The 16,230-nt window shown below is 47.2% G+C and overlaps 3 protein-coding genes across 5 annotated transcripts; 2 read left to right on the forward strand and 1 right to left on the reverse strand.

The window, feature by feature from the left end:
* Positions 1-210: 210 nt before the first annotated feature.
* Positions 211-3,215, forward strand: LOC120701826 (pentatricopeptide repeat-containing protein At2g03380, mitochondrial). Its single transcript, XM_039985639.1, has 3 exons — positions 211-249; positions 349-2,459; positions 2,583-3,215. Exons 1-2 carry the CDS (start codon positions 211-213, stop codon positions 2,416-2,418), a joined length of 2,109 nt encoding a protein of 702 aa, XP_039841573.1. The 3' UTR covers positions 2,419-2,459; positions 2,583-3,215.
* A 162-nt stretch (positions 3,216-3,377) lies between these two features.
* Positions 3,378-6,345, reverse strand: LOC120702846 (pentatricopeptide repeat-containing protein At4g30700-like). Its single transcript, XM_039986804.1, has one exon. It carries the CDS (start codon positions 6,296-6,298, stop codon positions 3,935-3,937), a length of 2,364 nt encoding a protein of 787 aa, XP_039842738.1. The 5' UTR covers positions 6,299-6,345; the 3' UTR covers positions 3,378-3,934.
* A 1,346-nt stretch (positions 6,346-7,691) lies between these two features.
* Positions 7,692-16,208, forward strand: LOC120702848 (phospholipid hydroperoxide glutathione peroxidase 1, chloroplastic-like). 3 transcript variants are annotated; one of them, XM_039986808.1, is made up of 8 exons: positions 7,702-8,046; positions 8,870-9,102; positions 9,708-9,826; positions 9,947-10,114; positions 11,686-13,851; positions 14,827-15,308; positions 15,441-15,495; positions 15,583-16,208. In XM_039986808.1, the coding sequence occupies exons 5-8, from the start codon at positions 13,623-13,625 to the stop codon at positions 15,993-15,995; spliced, it is 1,179 nt and encodes a 392-aa protein (XP_039842742.1). In that variant the 5' UTR covers positions 7,702-8,046; positions 8,870-9,102; positions 9,708-9,826; positions 9,947-10,114; positions 11,686-13,622; the 3' UTR covers positions 15,996-16,208. The 3 variants fall into 3 exon arrangements, with proteins under 3 accessions (XP_039842743.1, XP_039842741.1, XP_039842742.1); XM_039986807.1 differs by having other exon boundaries at positions 7,701-8,046; positions 14,827-15,495; XM_039986809.1 differs by lacking the exons at positions 14,827-15,308; positions 15,441-15,495; positions 15,583-16,208 and having other exon boundaries at positions 7,692-8,046; positions 8,870-8,946; positions 9,041-9,102; positions 11,686-11,930.
* The last annotated feature ends 22 nt before the right edge of the window (positions 16,209-16,230 follow it).

A 16,230-nucleotide genomic window follows, 5' to 3' on the forward strand; every position in this document is an offset into this window, starting at 1 on the left:
TAAAGCTACAACAAAAAAATTATGCTAAAGTATACCATATAATATATTCACTTGATAGATTTACTCACGTTGAGTTCAACAAAATTGTATTTACTATTTTACGATTTTTGTGATTTATTATGATTTTTTCAAGTTTTAGTCAAAATAAATATAAAAGAAAAAAGAGAAAAACCGCTGCCACGTCAGCTCCAAACCGCTTAGGGAGGTAACATGCCTGGGTTTCAGGAGTTCAAGGAGTCTGTTCAGACAGTTTTGTTATTTAGAAGGAAAAACGAATTTTGCCCAAAATTGAGGGGGGGGGGGGGGGATTTTTTCCTCTGCTAAACAAACAGATGGGCCAAAACACAGAAAGGCAACCCAACCCAACACCGTTTCGTCTCCGCCGCCTCCCGTTCGCCGGCGCGCGCCCTCCGTCGAGAAGACGAAAACCTGGCGCCGCGCGCGCTGTCTCCCGGCGACCTCCTCCGTCTCCTCCCATCATGCGGCACCCTCCGCTCCCTGCGCGCCCTCCACGCGCGCCTCCTCAACCACACCCATGGCCTGCTCCTCGGCAGCCTCCGCGCGAGCACCAAGCTGCTCAGCTGCTACGCCGCGTTGGGCGACCTTGCCTCCGCGCGGATGGTGTTCGACGGGACCCCCCACCCGGACGCGTACTCCTACGGGGTCATGCTGCGGTGCTTCGTCGACGCGGGGCACCACGCGGACGCCGTCGCGCTGCACCAGGACATGCGGCGGCGGCGCCCCTGCCCCGAGGCGCAGGGCGACTTCGTGCTGTCGCTCGCGCTCAAGGCCTGCGTCAGGTCCGCGGAGTACGGGTACGGCAGGAGGCTGCACTGCGACGCCATCAAGGCCGGCGGCGCGGACGGCTTCGTGATGAACAGCTTGATTGACATGTATGTGAAAGCCGGGGACTTGGAGTGCGCCCACAATGTGTTTGAGAGAATTCCCGACCGGAATGTGGTGTCCTGGACCTCGATGCTAAGCGGGTGCGTCCAGAATGGTTTTGCTGCAGATGGACTGTTTCTGTTCAACGAGATGAGGCGAGAAAGTGTGCAGCCGAGTGAGTACACGATGGCTAGTGTTCTTGCTGCTTGCTCCGCACTCAATAGTTTGCACCAAGGGAGGTGGATCCATGGGTCAGTGATCAAACATGACTTAATTTGTAACTCTTTCATCAGTGCATCCTTGCTGGATATGTATGTTAAGTGTGGGGAGGTAGAGGATGCTCGGCGTGTGTTTGATGAGCTTAGCTATGTTGACATTGTTCTTTGGACCACGATGATTGTGGGGTACACACAGAACGGGAACCCTCTTGATGCATTACAGCTGTTCCTTGACAAGAAGTTTGCAGGCATTGTTCCTAATTCAGTTACCGCCGCAACTGTTCTTTCAGCTTCTGCTCAGTTACGTGACCTGTCACTGGGAAGGTCGATTCATGGTATAGTTGTTAAGTTTGGTGTGGCTGATTATGATGCGGTGGTGAATGCCTTAGTTGACATGTATGCAAAGTGTCAAGAAGTTTCAGAGGCCAACAGCATATTTGGAAGAATTTTGAACAAGGATGTTGTCGCATGGAATTCAATGATTGCAGGCTATGCTGAGAATAACATGGGCAATGATGCTCTGATGCTTTTTAAACAGATGAGGCTGCAGGGCATTTCACCTGATGCAACCTCAGTGGTGAATGCTCTGTCAGCTTCTGTTTGTCTGGGTCACCTACTTATCGGTAAATCATTCCACAGTTATGTTGTTAAACATGCATTTCTCTCCAATGTTTATGTCAACACTGCCCTACTGAACCTGTACAGCAAGTGTGCTGATCTCCCATCTGCTCGTAGTGTGTTCAATGAGATGAATTACCGTAATTCTGTGACTTGGTGTGCTTTGATCGGGGGTTATGGAATGCAAGGCGATTCTGCTGGTTCTATTTATCTTTTCAATGAAATGCTGAAAGACGGTGTGCACCCAAACGATGTAGCATTCACAAGCATCCTATCCACTTGCAGCCATACTGGGATGGTTACTGCAGGGAAAAAGTATTTTGATAGCATGGCACAGCATTTCAACATCACACCATCCATGAAACATTATGCTTGTATGGTCGATGTGTTAGCCCGTGCAGGAAATCTCGAGCAAGCATTGGAATTCATATATAAGATGCCAATGCAAGCAGACATTAGTGTTTGGGGAGCTTTTCTCCATGGATGCAGGCTCCATTCAAGGTTACAGTATGGAGAAGAAGCTATCAAGAGCATGATGATGCTTCATCCTGAAAGACCAGATTTATATGTGCTGATATCAAACTTGTATACCTCATATGGGATGTGGGAAAAATCTCTAGCTATCCGGAGATGGATGCAGGAAAAAGGACTAGTTAAGTTACCTGGGAGCAGCTCCATAGGTCATGAAAATGGATGATTGAAAGATGCCTTCAGAACTCAGTACAGGAAATGCCATCAGTAACCTTCTTTCTATGCTTATTAACACCTATAATGATTGCTTAGAATTGTTTTCTCTTAACATCATATAGCAGTGGCAACAGAAAGTTCAGAAAATTTTAATGTGCTGATATGTTATTTCAGTTAAAAGTGAAAGCAATCAATGAAGCAGAGTATTAAGACATTGATCGGTGACACAATTTCTGGAAAGTTTTTTCAACTTCCAGGGATCAGATGGCTCATTTTTTTAGCAGTACTCTTGAGACGATGCATATAACAGTTGAGGTATGCTAAGACCTTCCAGTTGCCACAGCGTTGCAGTCTTTTTCACAAATGTGTCTGAGCATGTTTTTCATTAAGAGAAAAATAACATTTCAGTCTTTGCTTGGAAATATTGTTTATATATTGAAGGCCTGGTGAATTAGACTCTGCTGAACTCTCTATGTGGTGCTGGCCACGATCACAATTCACAAGGCCAATGGCTGTACCAAGTTCTCACTACTTAGAAGTTTTTGATGCTCTATGTGCAAGGAGGCTGTGCACATCTGAGCTCGCGAAGAACATTTATTGACCTAACAAAGGTCGCAAAAATGTCCTGGTTATATAGTGTATGGCTTCTAGGTTGTAGGCTTGTAGCAGCTAGGCACACTGTAATTAGGTAGGAACACATGAGCTACTCATATTGTTCAATGTAATTTTCTTGTCTGCTCGACAAAGTACTCAAATGTTTCTTTTGTTCATATGGTATCAGGAGATTGTGCTTTCATATTGCTTTCAGGTGATGGTGCATTAGTGCTCTAAGACTGCGCAGCATGACCTGATTTTTGTCTGACTACTTTATGTAATTATCGGGCCGATTGCAGCATGAAGTATCCATATTTAGACATAGAAGATGGCATCCATTAACTGAAGTCAAGATGTAGAAGAATCAGAATGAAATTGAGCACAAAGTACAGAGCCAATGCTGAGATATTGTACACCTTTCAACATTTTAGGCATAAAAGCCAACCCCAATTAACTTTACAGTAGAAAATGGTGAAGCAATAATACTTTGATATCAGAAAAAACAAGTGATGAAGTTTTCCTATTGGCTTCTGACAGTTCTGGGTACAATGTGCGCTCCTTTTGCCCCTGCGCAAAAGCTACATACTTCACATCGTTGTTCAATTGGCAATTGATTCAATATACTACGTGTTCTTGTTTCAGCACTATTTTTTTTAACATGGCAGCAAGAGCACTGATATTTTGAAAATTATTCAGTATAACTTTGTTGAATTAGTGAGATCGTTGCTTGGGTTAGCAAATATCAGCTTTCCTGGGAAAGATGGAAATCAATTGCACTGGTTATTGGTCAGAACAGTGGCTTCCACCAGCTAGATCAGCGATGCCCTGTTCAAACTCCAGACCCTTTAGCACAATTTGATACTCTAAGGGCAATTATTTCAAAAGAATCTCAATTATTTCTATTTGTTAGAGAACCCTTTTCTTCAAGCAAATCACCAGTAATCACCACAGGAGCAAACGCCGTCTCTGAAATGGTGAAACCTCGAGGCATCCCTAACAACAATCAGCCTTTGTGTCACTTTGGATATGAACTTGGTAGCATTATGGCAATCTAGGCACACCCTAAGGTTCTTGATGATCCTGATCTCTGTCCCTGGCTCTGTACTGAGGAGCCCAAAGGCAATGGCTAACTTCTCGCTATGCACCTTTACCATGTGCTCCTTCTCTTCATCCTCGACATCATACAATGCTGCCTCTGTCACAGGTTGATACCCGGCTTCAATCATCTTTGCAGTTAATTTCTCCAAGTATGAGTAGATGGCTTCTGACTCTGGATGCACACGGTCACCAGCTATAAAGACATGCGGTTTATCGCCTATCTCAATGAGAGTACACCCTGGTGTTTTCACCAGCTTCCTGCTCTTAGCCTCTTGCCTCACTACAGCTGCTTCGGAGTAACGCTTCTTGGATGTGTACAGATTAGAGAGGAGCACATAGTAGCCTGCGTTCTCTGGGTCCAATTCGAACAGTTTCTGGGATGCAAGTTTTGCAAGGTCGCTATCTTTATGTACCATACAAGCACCAAGCAGCGCCCCCCACACGCCAGGTCCAATGGCGCTCTTGGGGAATTCAGAGATGAGTTCAAAAGCTTCCTTCAACTTTCCTGCCCGGCCAAGGAGGTCCACCATACACGTGCAATGCTCGATACCTGGAGTGATCCTGTACTCATTAGTCATCACACGGAAAACTGTCCGCCCTTCGTCAACCAATCCTCCATGGCTGCATGCGTAGAGGACAGAAAGGAAGGTGGAGCTTGTCGGAAGAATGTCTGCATTCAGCATGGTCTTGTAGAGCTTCAAAGCTTCAGCACCTTGGCCATGGAGACCATATCCAGATATTATCGCATTCCAGGAGACCACGTTCTTGTTATCCATTCTGTCAAAGATGCTCCGAGCTTCAACAAGGCTTCCACATTTTGCATACATGTCAATGAGCGCTGTCATGACATAGACATTGAGCTCAAGGTTCTCCTTGGCAATGATCTCGTGAACCCACTTTCCCAGAGACAAAGCTCCAAGCTGCGCACAGGCCGATAGAGTGCTCGAAATGGTGATGGGATTAGGCTGCACATTAAGCGCCTGCATTTGTTGGAAAAGTTCAATTGCCATCTCCGTCAAGCCATTCTGGGCATACCCGGATATCATTGCATTCCATGACTCCATGGTCTTCTCTGACATTGCATCAAACATACTCCGTGCAGATTCCATATCGTTTAACCTACAGTACAAAGTGGTCAGCGCTGTCGACACCAGAGCATCTGCATCCAACCTGGCCTTGACAACAAATCCATGCAAGCACCGAGCAAGCAGCTCATGCCCAAATGGACTGTACACGGGAATCACTGCCACCAATGTGCTTGAATTTGGCCTCCAGCCTGAGGCTGCCAATTCTTTGAACAGCTCTGTCGATGATTCAACCATGCCGTTGACCGAGTAGCCTGAAATCAAAGCATTGTAGGCAACCAAATCTGGGTCTTTCATCCTATCAAAGAGACAGCGTGCGGAGCCCATATCCCCGCACTTGGCGTACAACGATATCAGCCCAGTCACAACATGCTCATGCTCTGCCAACCCGCACTTCACCCCATATCCATGGACGCACCTCCCCATTGCCATATTTGCCACCTCGGCGGCCGCCCGTAGGACGGATGCGAGGGTGGTCGAGTCAGGCTGCACCCTCCCTGCCTCCACCATCCGCACGAACGCCTCCAGGGCCTCCGAACAAGGCAGACCAGCCAGCAGCGTGTTCCACAAGATAGTGTCTGGCGACAGCACCTCGTCGAACACCTTGCGTGCGTCGTCCCCTCTCGACAGCTTGAAGTACAGCTTGGCCAGAGCCGACGCCACGAACGTGTCCGTCGCATACCCCGCGGCGACGGCGAGCGCGTGAAGAGCGCGCGCAGCCGCGGCGTCTTCGCCGCGGGAGGAGCAAGAAGATGCGAGCGACGTGGCGGCGAAGGCGAAAGAGAAGGAGTCCGGGCACGGGAAGAGGAGGTGCGGGCGGAGGGACGGGAGGGAGCGGAGGAGCGCGTTGCGGAGGAACCGGTCGGGGCGGGGGAATGCGCGGAAGAGGCGGAGCAGGTGGGCGTGGGGCGCGCGGAGCGAGGCGTAGCGGAGGAGCAGCGCGGTGGCCGGGGCCGGGTCGAGCGCGTAGTGGCCCGAGGCGAGCGAGACGGCGAGGAGCTGGTCGAGGTGGCGGGGCGAGGAGGAGAGCGCGACGAGGCGGAGGTACGAGCGCCGGAGCGCGCCGCCGGGGTCGCCGGCGGGCGTGGGGAGGACGAGGCGGGGAGGGGGCATGTCGCTGGCTCGCTGCCCTGTCGTGCGGTGCGGCGCGGCGGCGAGGCGCGGACGGCAGAGTAGCGTAGCTTACCTAGTGGTTTGAACGGACGAGACACAACACAGCCGTCGGACGCGAGATGGACGGTCCGGATGAGTACTGGAGAACAGCTCCGCGGCGTAGCTTTTTTTTTTTAGGGGGAACTCAGCGGCGTTGCCGCGTAGCTCTCCCTTCGAAATTCGAACAGGGCGAGCAGACCTATCACATCATGTTTTATGTTTGACACCAGATTTTATATTTTGAGCTTAAACTAGCCTAACAAATCGACTTAGAATAAAAAAAATTCGGAATAATTCTTTAATTGTTTCAGCAATACAGAAAAATTATTCAGGAACAAAATAATTTTTTTTTCAAAACAAAAAAATATAGTTATTTGGCTGTGTGTGATAGTTTGACTTCTACTCGCCCGAGCGGCTCTTTGTATTTGCGTTCGAACAGGCCAGACATGTGGGCTGTGGGCTGGCTGGGTTACATTGAGGAGGTTGTTGCGGCTAAATTTGTGGGCCTGGATAACACTACCAACTTGCCGATTGCCCACGGTTGGTTCTTATCTATCCAGCCCACTAGGCACTAGCCCAACCTCTGTACACCACTGGCCATTTTCTCTGGACGAGCCGACGAGGAGGCCGCACCTTCGTCTTAAAAAAAAAGAGGCCGCACATGAAGAAATGGGAATGGGAAACAAAAATCAGATTATACGATGGCGACTACTTGTAGAAAACTTCCATTCCCATGGATCAGCCAGAGACGCAGCGAACCGACCGGCACCACCAACTCGCCACCTGCTTCCGTTCCATCCACGGCCGTGACCGTGAGCGTGCGCCACCGTACGCTGCCGCGAGGCGGATAAAGATTCTGGCAACTGCGTGGTCCAAGCTTCCAGCGCTCTCGCCACTCCCGCGTTGAAAAAGACCAACGCCCGTCCGGCGTACGAACATTTCACGTGTCCACGAGGCTATCACCACTTCACTGCCCGGACCCGGAGATGGTTATTTCCATCCGCCCCCTTGCTCTATCCTGTATTCCTTTCTGGAGATAGGCTGGCATGCAGATTGCCTTGGATCGATCCAACATTCCAACCACCCATTCCAACTTGACACGGTATACAAGGTAAGATCTTCGCCAACAATTTCTGAGAAGTATGAGATTTCAAAGGAAAGTAATATAATCTCCAATTTATGTAATTTTTTTACAGATTGTTAGCTATTTCTTTTTTTAAAAAATCCAACCGAACAGAATTCCCGTGTATTTTGAACCATAAGGAATTCGGAATAAGTGAAGGGCGTATGCACAAAAGTTTGCCGCGTAGCTCGTCCTTAACCAGAATCGCCGCAAGCCAATCCGCCTCCGCCAGCACCACCACCAACCCCCTCACCACCACCCCCGCAGGCCGCAGCCTTTATTCGCCAGCACACCACCCGCTCCGCTCCGGCGCTTCCACTTCCCCATCTCTCTCTGCGCTCGCCACGCCATGGCTCCCGCCACGGCAACCGCCGCGTTCACTAGCCTCCTCCCCGCCGGCGCCTCGCGGCTCCCCTCGGCCGCCGCCGCCGCCGGAGCGGCGGCCTCCTTCGTGCGGCTCCCGCGGCACCCGACGGGCTGGGCTGGGGCCTCCGTCGCGGCGCCGCGGACGGCGCGCAGGCGGGCGCCCGGGGTCGCCTACGCCACCGCCGCCACCGAGAAGAGCATCTACGACTACACCGTTAAGGTGACCCGGTTTCTTCCGTTGCGATTTTTGCTCGCCAGAGTCGCCATGGCCCCGCAATTAAGGCGATAGCTTAGTATGCTGTACTAGTGGATACGTTACGTGTGACGTGCGGCAGGCCTGTGTAATCGTTTCAGCGGGGGTAATGAAGAGACGCGTGGAATCCGTCAGAATTTTGGACGGTTTTTGTTTTGTTTCTCGTTGCAGTATCAGTACTTTAGGTATTGGAGTATTGTTGTTGGAGGTAGGTGTGGGAGTTGCAACCATAGATTCATTGTGTATTGAGTGTTTTCTGGTGCTGTTGGTTATGTTTGAAACTGGCTGAATCAGCCGTCGCGTGAATGCTATTGAAGCCTTGTTTTCGAAATCAAAAGGGTATGACTGCATTAGCTATCAGTATGAGGGACAGATTTACCAATTCAGAAACTAAGCTTTAAACATTATTCTTAGGATGCAATAAATTCTTGTCATCGTCCACTTGTTGGATCAGTCAACCAGCTATGCACATTTGAATGGCAAAAAGTATCAGGGTGATTAGTTGCAGAAAAATCAAAATTGCACATGCAGTACATGTTAAGCCAGGAACACGGAGGAAGCAAGTAAAATAAAAGGTGTATTATGAGAAATTGTTTGGGATACCATTTTTTTAGTGGACAAACATGATGTTTGTGAATTTTTATGTTTACCTGGTGCTTTCCTTCGACTTGTTTTAATTTGTCGCCATCGTACATACAGAGACATGAAGGAATGATTGTGCCTTAAGAAGATCAAATATGTATGCATATGATTTGATATCTTATACCTGAAATAATTCTTCATTGATCAGGACATTGATGGAAAAGATGTTCCTCTTAAGAAGTTCAAAAATAAGGTGTTGCTGATTGTTAACGTTGCTTCTCAATGGTAATTTCATTGCAAAATCATTCACTAACCACATAGTATGATAATGTATTTAGTACTTTTGGCATTTAACTTGGCATTCATCTGTGAATCTTAGTGGGTTGACAACAGCAAACTACACTGAATTATCTCATATCTATGAGAAGTACAAGACTCAAGGTACTATATTTTACATTACCTTGCATATTTATTAGTCAGGAAATCTAGTTTTTCCCCAATTTAAAGAGACACTGCCCACTATAAATTATATTTAAGTCATTGTACCTTTTCAATAGTATTTTTATCCTAACTATATTATAGAAATCACAAAATAAACACAGCAGGTTAACTCAAAACATATTTTGATGTTTCTTTATTTATGCCAATTTATGTTATCTTTCAATTATTGAGACCTTTTGTTTATCACATATATTCAGTACTCTTCTCCTAATGGATCATCTCAATGCATTTGCTGATTGCCCTGATTTGTTGTGGAATGAGCATATGTCTAGGAGGTTACTGTTTCTATAGCTTTTCATGGTATTTCTTAAGTTCATAAGTCAGCAGTTCCTGCTTAATATATCTGCCCACAACACTTCGGAATGTGTCATTGTGAAGGGGGTCCTCCCCTACTCAACATTTAGTTCATATAACTCAATTTATAATGTCCATTCTCCTCTCAAATGCATGAAAAGGAACTGTTGATGTTAACCCTGAACCTTGACTTCACAGATCAATAGTAGACCGGACATCCTAATTTTTTTATTACTTTATTTGATACATAGGGTTTGAAATTCTTGCATTTCCTTGCAATCAATTTGGTGCACAAGAACCTGGATCGAATTCTCAAATAAAGCAGTTTGCCTGTACAAGATTTAAAGCTGAATTTCCTATTTTTGACAAGGTATGGTAAATGCACTGTGCTCAGTAGTATGTTCCATAGTTTATTCCACCTAATACTGGTGGAATTTACAATAAAAAGTCAATGCATGATGGATATTTTTCTCTTGTCTCTATAATGTAGGTTGATGTCAATGGACCTAATACAGCCCCCATCTATAAATTTCTGAAGTCCAGTGCTGGAGGATTTTTGGGCGATCTAGTCAAGTGGAATTTTGAGAAGTTCTTAGTGGACAAGAATGGCAAAGTTGTAGAGAGATATCCACCTACAACTTCACCGTTCCAGATTGAGGTGTGTGAATTACATCTGTAATCTTCCCAACATACTCTTTTTATATTCAACTGGTTTTCAAACTTGTGTTACTCAAAGTTAACATTTTCTTTTTCCATATGGCCATAAGGGTTGATGGGCACTTATCTAAATATGCCTATATAGTGTTATCAATTGTTTCTTTCCCTATTAAGTAGTGAATATGTGAACATGCCATGTGTCAACACTTTAGAAAGCACAAGCATGTACCACATACTTTTAGACGTCAGTACCATATCATTGCAGTTTTCCCCTTGCCATCTGATCACCACACGATGAACATGAATGCACCAAAAAGACTCAGTTGCATACTTGCATTTCGAACATACTGAAAGACATGAGTGCAAGGGGATGCATCATAGTATCAAGTACCAAGTAAACATTTGTAAGAATCAATAAAAGTAAGAATTACATCAATTTGACCTTGATTAATACATTTAGCTGATTTTTTACATGCTAGATTTGAAATTGAACTTAGAAAAAAAACTTGTGGACCCAAATAATAGATGGGTATTCATGTGTATATTGTTTAGGGACAGTGACCTAGGCAACCAATTTGTGGAGTGTTATTGATCATGTTTTCCTCACAAAGTTAACCTAGTGACCATCTCATGGAGTGAAATTTTTTATGTTCTTACTGAAATGTTTTGACTTCTGCCTTTTTTGTCTTTTATGCTAATCTTTCGGTGGAAGTTACACCTTTAGCACATAAAGTACTTGATAATAGGTGAATGGTGCTTGGGAAACCCACCTGAAACTAATTAACCTTGTCATACTGAGATTCAGTTTTTTTTTTTTGGAAGAGAACAGGAGGGGCACGCCCATACTTAACTCCTTGGTCCTAGAAAAGAGGGCTCTAATATGGAGCTTCTAAATGGCTCTAGTAGGTCACATAGTAGCACATTGCAGTGCTGACAGGGAGCATGGACCTAGGAAAATAATTCGTCAATGGCAGTTGCTCATGACAGCACGAATCAGTCATATGCAAGCAGCCCTGAGCTTGCCAACATTGATTTTCGCATTGCTGGCCTTAGGATTATTTGATTAAGAACTTTAGGTTCACTGGAGTGGAGACTTAACTGACAATCTGGAGCTTGCTTTGTCAAAAAGAACCATAAGGCTTTGGTATAAAATATTCTCAAGTTGCAGTAATGGATCAATTTTCGACTTCAATCGTGTTTTGTGCTCTCATTTTGAAGTGGAAAGCCAGATCCCATCGGCTCTAGTTCCATTTTATCTTACCATTGATTTGAGTCAGCTGTTTTGCTTTCAACTTGTTCTTTTTATCACATTTCGGTGCATTAAGACAGCTTTGCTACACGCACACTCATTGCCTTTGAAATCTTTCCATCAGTTTCAATTTAAAAATGCCCACTTTGTATTTCATCAGTTTGCACGTTCGCTAGTCCTCTCATGGTTATTCTTTTCTTAGGCCACTTGCTTAAAAAATAACCGAAACCTTTTCTTCCGTCCTCCTGCAGTTTTCTGCTTACATTACTCTGCCATTCCATGTTGCTCACAGTCTCCTGCTATGATTTTTTTTTTGATTGCAGAAGGACATCCAGAAACTCATTGCGGCATAAGTACTTCCGAGTCTTTCAGTTGAGTATATGTACATAGGCCTTGTCTTAAAGTTAGAGTTTCATGTGCTTATATCTTTTTCGTAATGTAATTCTTTTTTGTAAAATAACTCACTCATTACCTACACGTGCATATATAGATGTAACATGAGACTATATTAGTCTAACATGAGACTATATTAGTCTATAGACTATCAAACCTATAGTTCATCTGTCCATGCCTAAAGGATTAGTAGCTTACATGGGGTGCCTCTGGCTGGGAGCACCCTGAATCCTTTGATTTACCTTTAGCTTCGTGCAGTTGCCTTATGATGTGCCTGTACCGCATCCTGATGCAGTCGTCTGGTGCTGCCTGAGCGCGTGCGAGTGGCATTGCTAGTTTATGTCACCATGCTGCACGCTGGGTTTAGCCAGTGAGCAACACCCAATGTGATTCCCCTCTGTTAATTAGTGGGTGTTTGACCATCATCTGGCCTAATCCACGATTTAATCTCCACGGGGATTTGATAGGGCCCTCCATCATGATCTCACCCACACCGGGGTGATGCTTTCGCTGAGTTACTCGATGGTGTTAGCATGAATGTGGGGATTGTGCCCTTCGATAAATCATGATCCTTCTATTGATCAAGTAACTGCAAAGGTTTGTTTAGATTTGAGTGTATTTCATCAGAAAGTTGAGTTTTTGCATCTGAACAAAGAAATATATGTTCCATGTAAAATACAAGTTCGTATCCAAACACTTCCTACGGGTAATACCCAGTGGAGATCTCTACTACATAGTGAAGATCCTGTGTGGAATGGTGGAATTGTTCTTTCCAAGTCCCGGCCCTAACATGTATAATGTGCCTGTCTCTAGTTAGTGGCCAGGATAGAAAATAAGTCTGGATAGTGTCAACGGGATCTTACCAGTAGTAGGCCATGATATCAGGTTTTTGCAGTGTTCACCAATCACCATGACAGTTCAGCATCACTTTACCATTTCTACCACGGCCATAGTCAAAAATTGGCGGCAAAAAAAGCATTGGCCCTTCAGTCAACGCCTGTCAAGACCCACTGCCCCCTGCTTATCCTCCCTTTCATCCCCTATTTAAACCACCATCCACTCATAGCATAGCTTTTCATCAGTCATCACCCCTACAAGTTAAGGGAGCTGTCTTCTGCTATCCATGGCAAAGATGCTAATGGCTGGTATCAGCTCTCCAAACCTCCTTGTAATCCCCACAATGCCTAGATTCCTTACCCTAATCACCATCGCCATTGCAGTTGTATGCTTCAACCATGCTTCTGCAGTGGATTCGCAAGCCAGCGATCACACCGCATTGCTCTTCTTCAAGTCTTGTGTCTGGGGAAACCTCTCTGACTGGGGCTCCTCTAAAATGTGCAATTGGACTGGTGTTACATGCGACTCAAGAGGGCGTGTAATTTACCTTCTCCTTTCTAACTCTAACCTCACTGGCATCATCTCCCCAGCTATCGGCAACCTCTCCACCCTCAGGAGGCTAGACCTCCATAGCAACCAACTCTCTGGCAGCATCCCACCATAGCTTGGCGTGTTGTCCCAGCTCAAGGAACTGAACCTTAGTATAAACTTACTCAACGGGCTGATCCCAGAAGCACTAGGTCTTCTGAAAAGCATAACCTACCTCTCTATATATGGCAACAACCTCACTGGTAGCATCCCGGAGGCTGTTGTCTGTAACTGCTCCTCCTTAACCCACATCAACCTGAGAACCAACTCCCTCACCGGTGAGATCCCTTTCTCTGCACATTGTCGGCTTCCGTACCTAAAGGAGATCATCCTCTATGAAAACAGGCTTGTTGGCACTATCCCCTCATCAATTTCGAATTTTACGAGCCTTGACTGGGTGCTTTTGCAGAGCAATTTCCTTGGTGGTGAGCTGCCATCCCAAATGTTCAGCACCATGCCATCCCTCAAGTACCTCTATCTATCCAACAACAATTTCTCAAGTGATGGTGGGAACACTAACCTTGAGCCTTTCCTTGCTCCCCTAGTGAACTGCACCAGCTTAAAAGAGCTTGGAGTGGACTCAAACAACATTGGAGGCAAGATCCCGCCGATGATCGGCAATTTATCAACCAATCTCTCCAAGATCTACTTGTATGACAACAAAATCACTGGTACGATTCCTCACGCCATCGGAAATCTTCCCTTGCTGACAGATTTATGCCTAGAATACAATATGTTGGAGGGCCCGATCCCCTCAGAGATATTCCAATCACGTTGGCTTACACGGCTAGTCCTAGCAAATAATCAGATCAACGGTGAAATACCCAAATCCATCGGATTAGCTCAACACTTAAATATCATCCACATATCTGATAATGGTCTTCAAGGCGCTATACCAGAGACCTTGTCCAACCTCACTAAGTTGGGGTACCTTGTTCTTGATCATAACCAGCTCTCGGGTTCCATACCACCTGGTCTTAGCTGCAACATGATCTTGGACCTTTCTTATAACAAACTTACAGGTCAAATTCCTACCGGTGTAGCTGGGCTTAGTAGCCTCCAAATCTATCTTAACCTCTCTAACAATCTCCTAGAGGGGCCTCTACCATTGGAACTTGGCAATATGGACAAGATCCAGGCTCTTGACTTATCAATGAACAAGCTCCCCGCGGCAATACCTGTGCAGATCAAGGGTTGTGCCGGGGTTGAGTATGTCAATCTCTCCAGAAATTTTCTGCAAGGCACCCTTCCTTCTTCCATTGGCGCTTTGCCAAGCAGCCTCCATGTCCTTGATGTTTCTTTCAATAGGCTTACTGGTGTGATTCCTCAGTCTTTACTGGCATCACCAATGCTCTGGTTTGCTAACTTCTCATACAACAACTTCACCGGCGAGGTGTCCAGCGAAAGGGCATTTGCAAACCTCACTGGTGACTCATTTCTCGGCAATCCTTACCTCTGTGGGTCTATTCTCGGCATGGCGTCGTGCAGTGGAAAACATGGCCACCTCCTGTACATAGCCATCATTGTCGTCGTATTCGCCATTGCTGCCGGTTTATTGGCCATGGTGTGCATTGTTGATCACGATCTAATGAAGACTCATTAGAGGTTGACGGCCCCATCCACTCAACTATCACGTTTCCCGACAGGACCGGTCAATGCCGTGGGCAAAAGAGAAGGTGAGCATCCAAGGATCTCATATCGTGAGCTTGTCGATGCGATGGATGGCTTTTCGGAAGTGAATTTGATTGGGAAAGGAGGATACGGACATGTCTACAGGGGTGTCCTCCATGGCGGGACGGTGATCGCCGTCAAAGTCCTGCACCAGGACCAGGTCGGCAGCAGCGAGGTGATCGCCGGCAGCTTCGAGAGGGAGTGCCGGGTGCTCAGGAGCATCCGGCACCGGAACCTCATCTGCGTGATCACCGCGTGCAGCACGCCGGACTTCAAGGCCGTCGTGCTCCCGTTCATGCCGAACGGCAGCCTCGATGGCCTCGTCCACGGGCCTGCCAGCGGCGGCGGCAAGCCGGAGGGGCCGCGCCGGCTGGACCTGGACCTGCTCCTCAGCGTCGCCAGCGACGTCGCTGAGGGCGTGGCGTACCTGCACCACCACGCCCCCGTCAAGGTCGTGCACTGCGACCTCAAGCCGAGCAACGTCCTCCTCGACGCCGACATGACCGCCGTCGTCTCCGACTTCGGCATCTCGAAGCTGATGTCCACGGACGCGAGGGATGATCCGGAGATGGGCGAGGCGTCAGCGTCCGGATGCAGCTCCATCACTCGGCTGCTGCAAGGCTCCGTTGGCTACATCGCACCCGGTCCGTAAGCAACAGCGCATCTTCTATCTCTATCGTCTGATACTCTGATCACTTCCTGTCTAAGGTTGCCCTTAACTTCTGATGCAGAGTACGGCTTGGGAGGCCGCCCTTCGACGCAAGGCGACGTGTACAGCTTCGGGGTGATGCTCCTGGAGATGATCTCCGGGAAGAGGCCGAGGGACGTGATCGCCGAGGAGGGGCACGGCCTGCACGAGTGGGCGAGGAACCGCCGCCTGCAGCGCGACCTGGACGCCGTCGCCGAGCACTCGCCGCCGCCGCGTGATCCGCCGTCGGTTGGCCCGCCGGGGCGCGAGATGGAGGTCGTCATCGTCATGGAGCTGCTCGAGCTCGGCGTTGCGTGCTCGCAGCTTGCGCCGTCGATGAGGCCCGCCATGGACGACGTGGCGCACGAGATCGCTTGCCTTAGGGACGGTACGTGGAGGAAGTGCAGGGCAACCGATCGGAAGGTCATTGACCACATAAACTCCAAGAAACATTAGTAGACTGATAATTCGCTACTTGAATTTCTAAGCAAAATAGTGTAAGATGGGAGGGCCCGGGGCCCGGGCCATCTATCGGTGTTGTAGAAGCTGTAATTGTGTGCCGCACCTGCTGTATGGGTGCCATGCCCTTTTGGTTTTTGTATCAAGCCTGTGCACAATCCAATTTGACGTTTATATATTTTTAGCTCAAAATCGTATAGGATTGGAGCCCCTACTCTTAAATTATATAGGT

This window comes from Panicum virgatum, chromosome 4K (assembly GCF_016808335.1).
Source record: "Panicum virgatum strain AP13 chromosome 4K, P.virgatum_v5, whole genome shotgun sequence".
Taxonomy (NCBI): domain Eukaryota; kingdom Viridiplantae; phylum Streptophyta; class Magnoliopsida; order Poales; family Poaceae; genus Panicum; species Panicum virgatum.

What these genes read in the sequence shown, in the direction of transcription:
- LOC120701826 (XM_039985639.1), top strand. Translation starts at nt 211, where the DNA reads ATGCCTGGGTTTCAGGAGTTCAAGGAGTCTGTTCAGACA. An exon ending in TCAAGGAGTCTGTTCAGACA is followed by an intron (nt 250 to 348) that starts GTTTTGTTATTT and finishes GCCAAAACACAG; the next exon opens with AAAGGCAACCCAACCCAACA.
- LOC120702846 (XM_039986804.1), bottom strand. Translation starts at nt 6,298, where the DNA reads ATGCCCCCTCCCCGCCTCGTCCTCCCCACGCCCGCCGGCGACCCCGGC.
- LOC120702848 (XM_039986807.1), top strand. Translation starts at nt 13,623, where the DNA reads ATGTTCAGCACCATGCCATCCCTCAAGTACCTCTATCTATCCAACAAC. An exon ending in GTATGACAACAAAATCACTG is followed by an intron (nt 13,852 to 14,826) that starts GTACGATTCCTC and finishes GTTTCCCGACAG; the next exon opens with GACCGGTCAATGCCGTGGGC. An exon ending in CGTTGGCTACATCGCACCCG is followed by an intron (nt 15,496 to 15,582) that starts GTCCGTAAGCAA and finishes CTTCTGATGCAG; the next exon opens with AGTACGGCTTGGGAGGCCGC.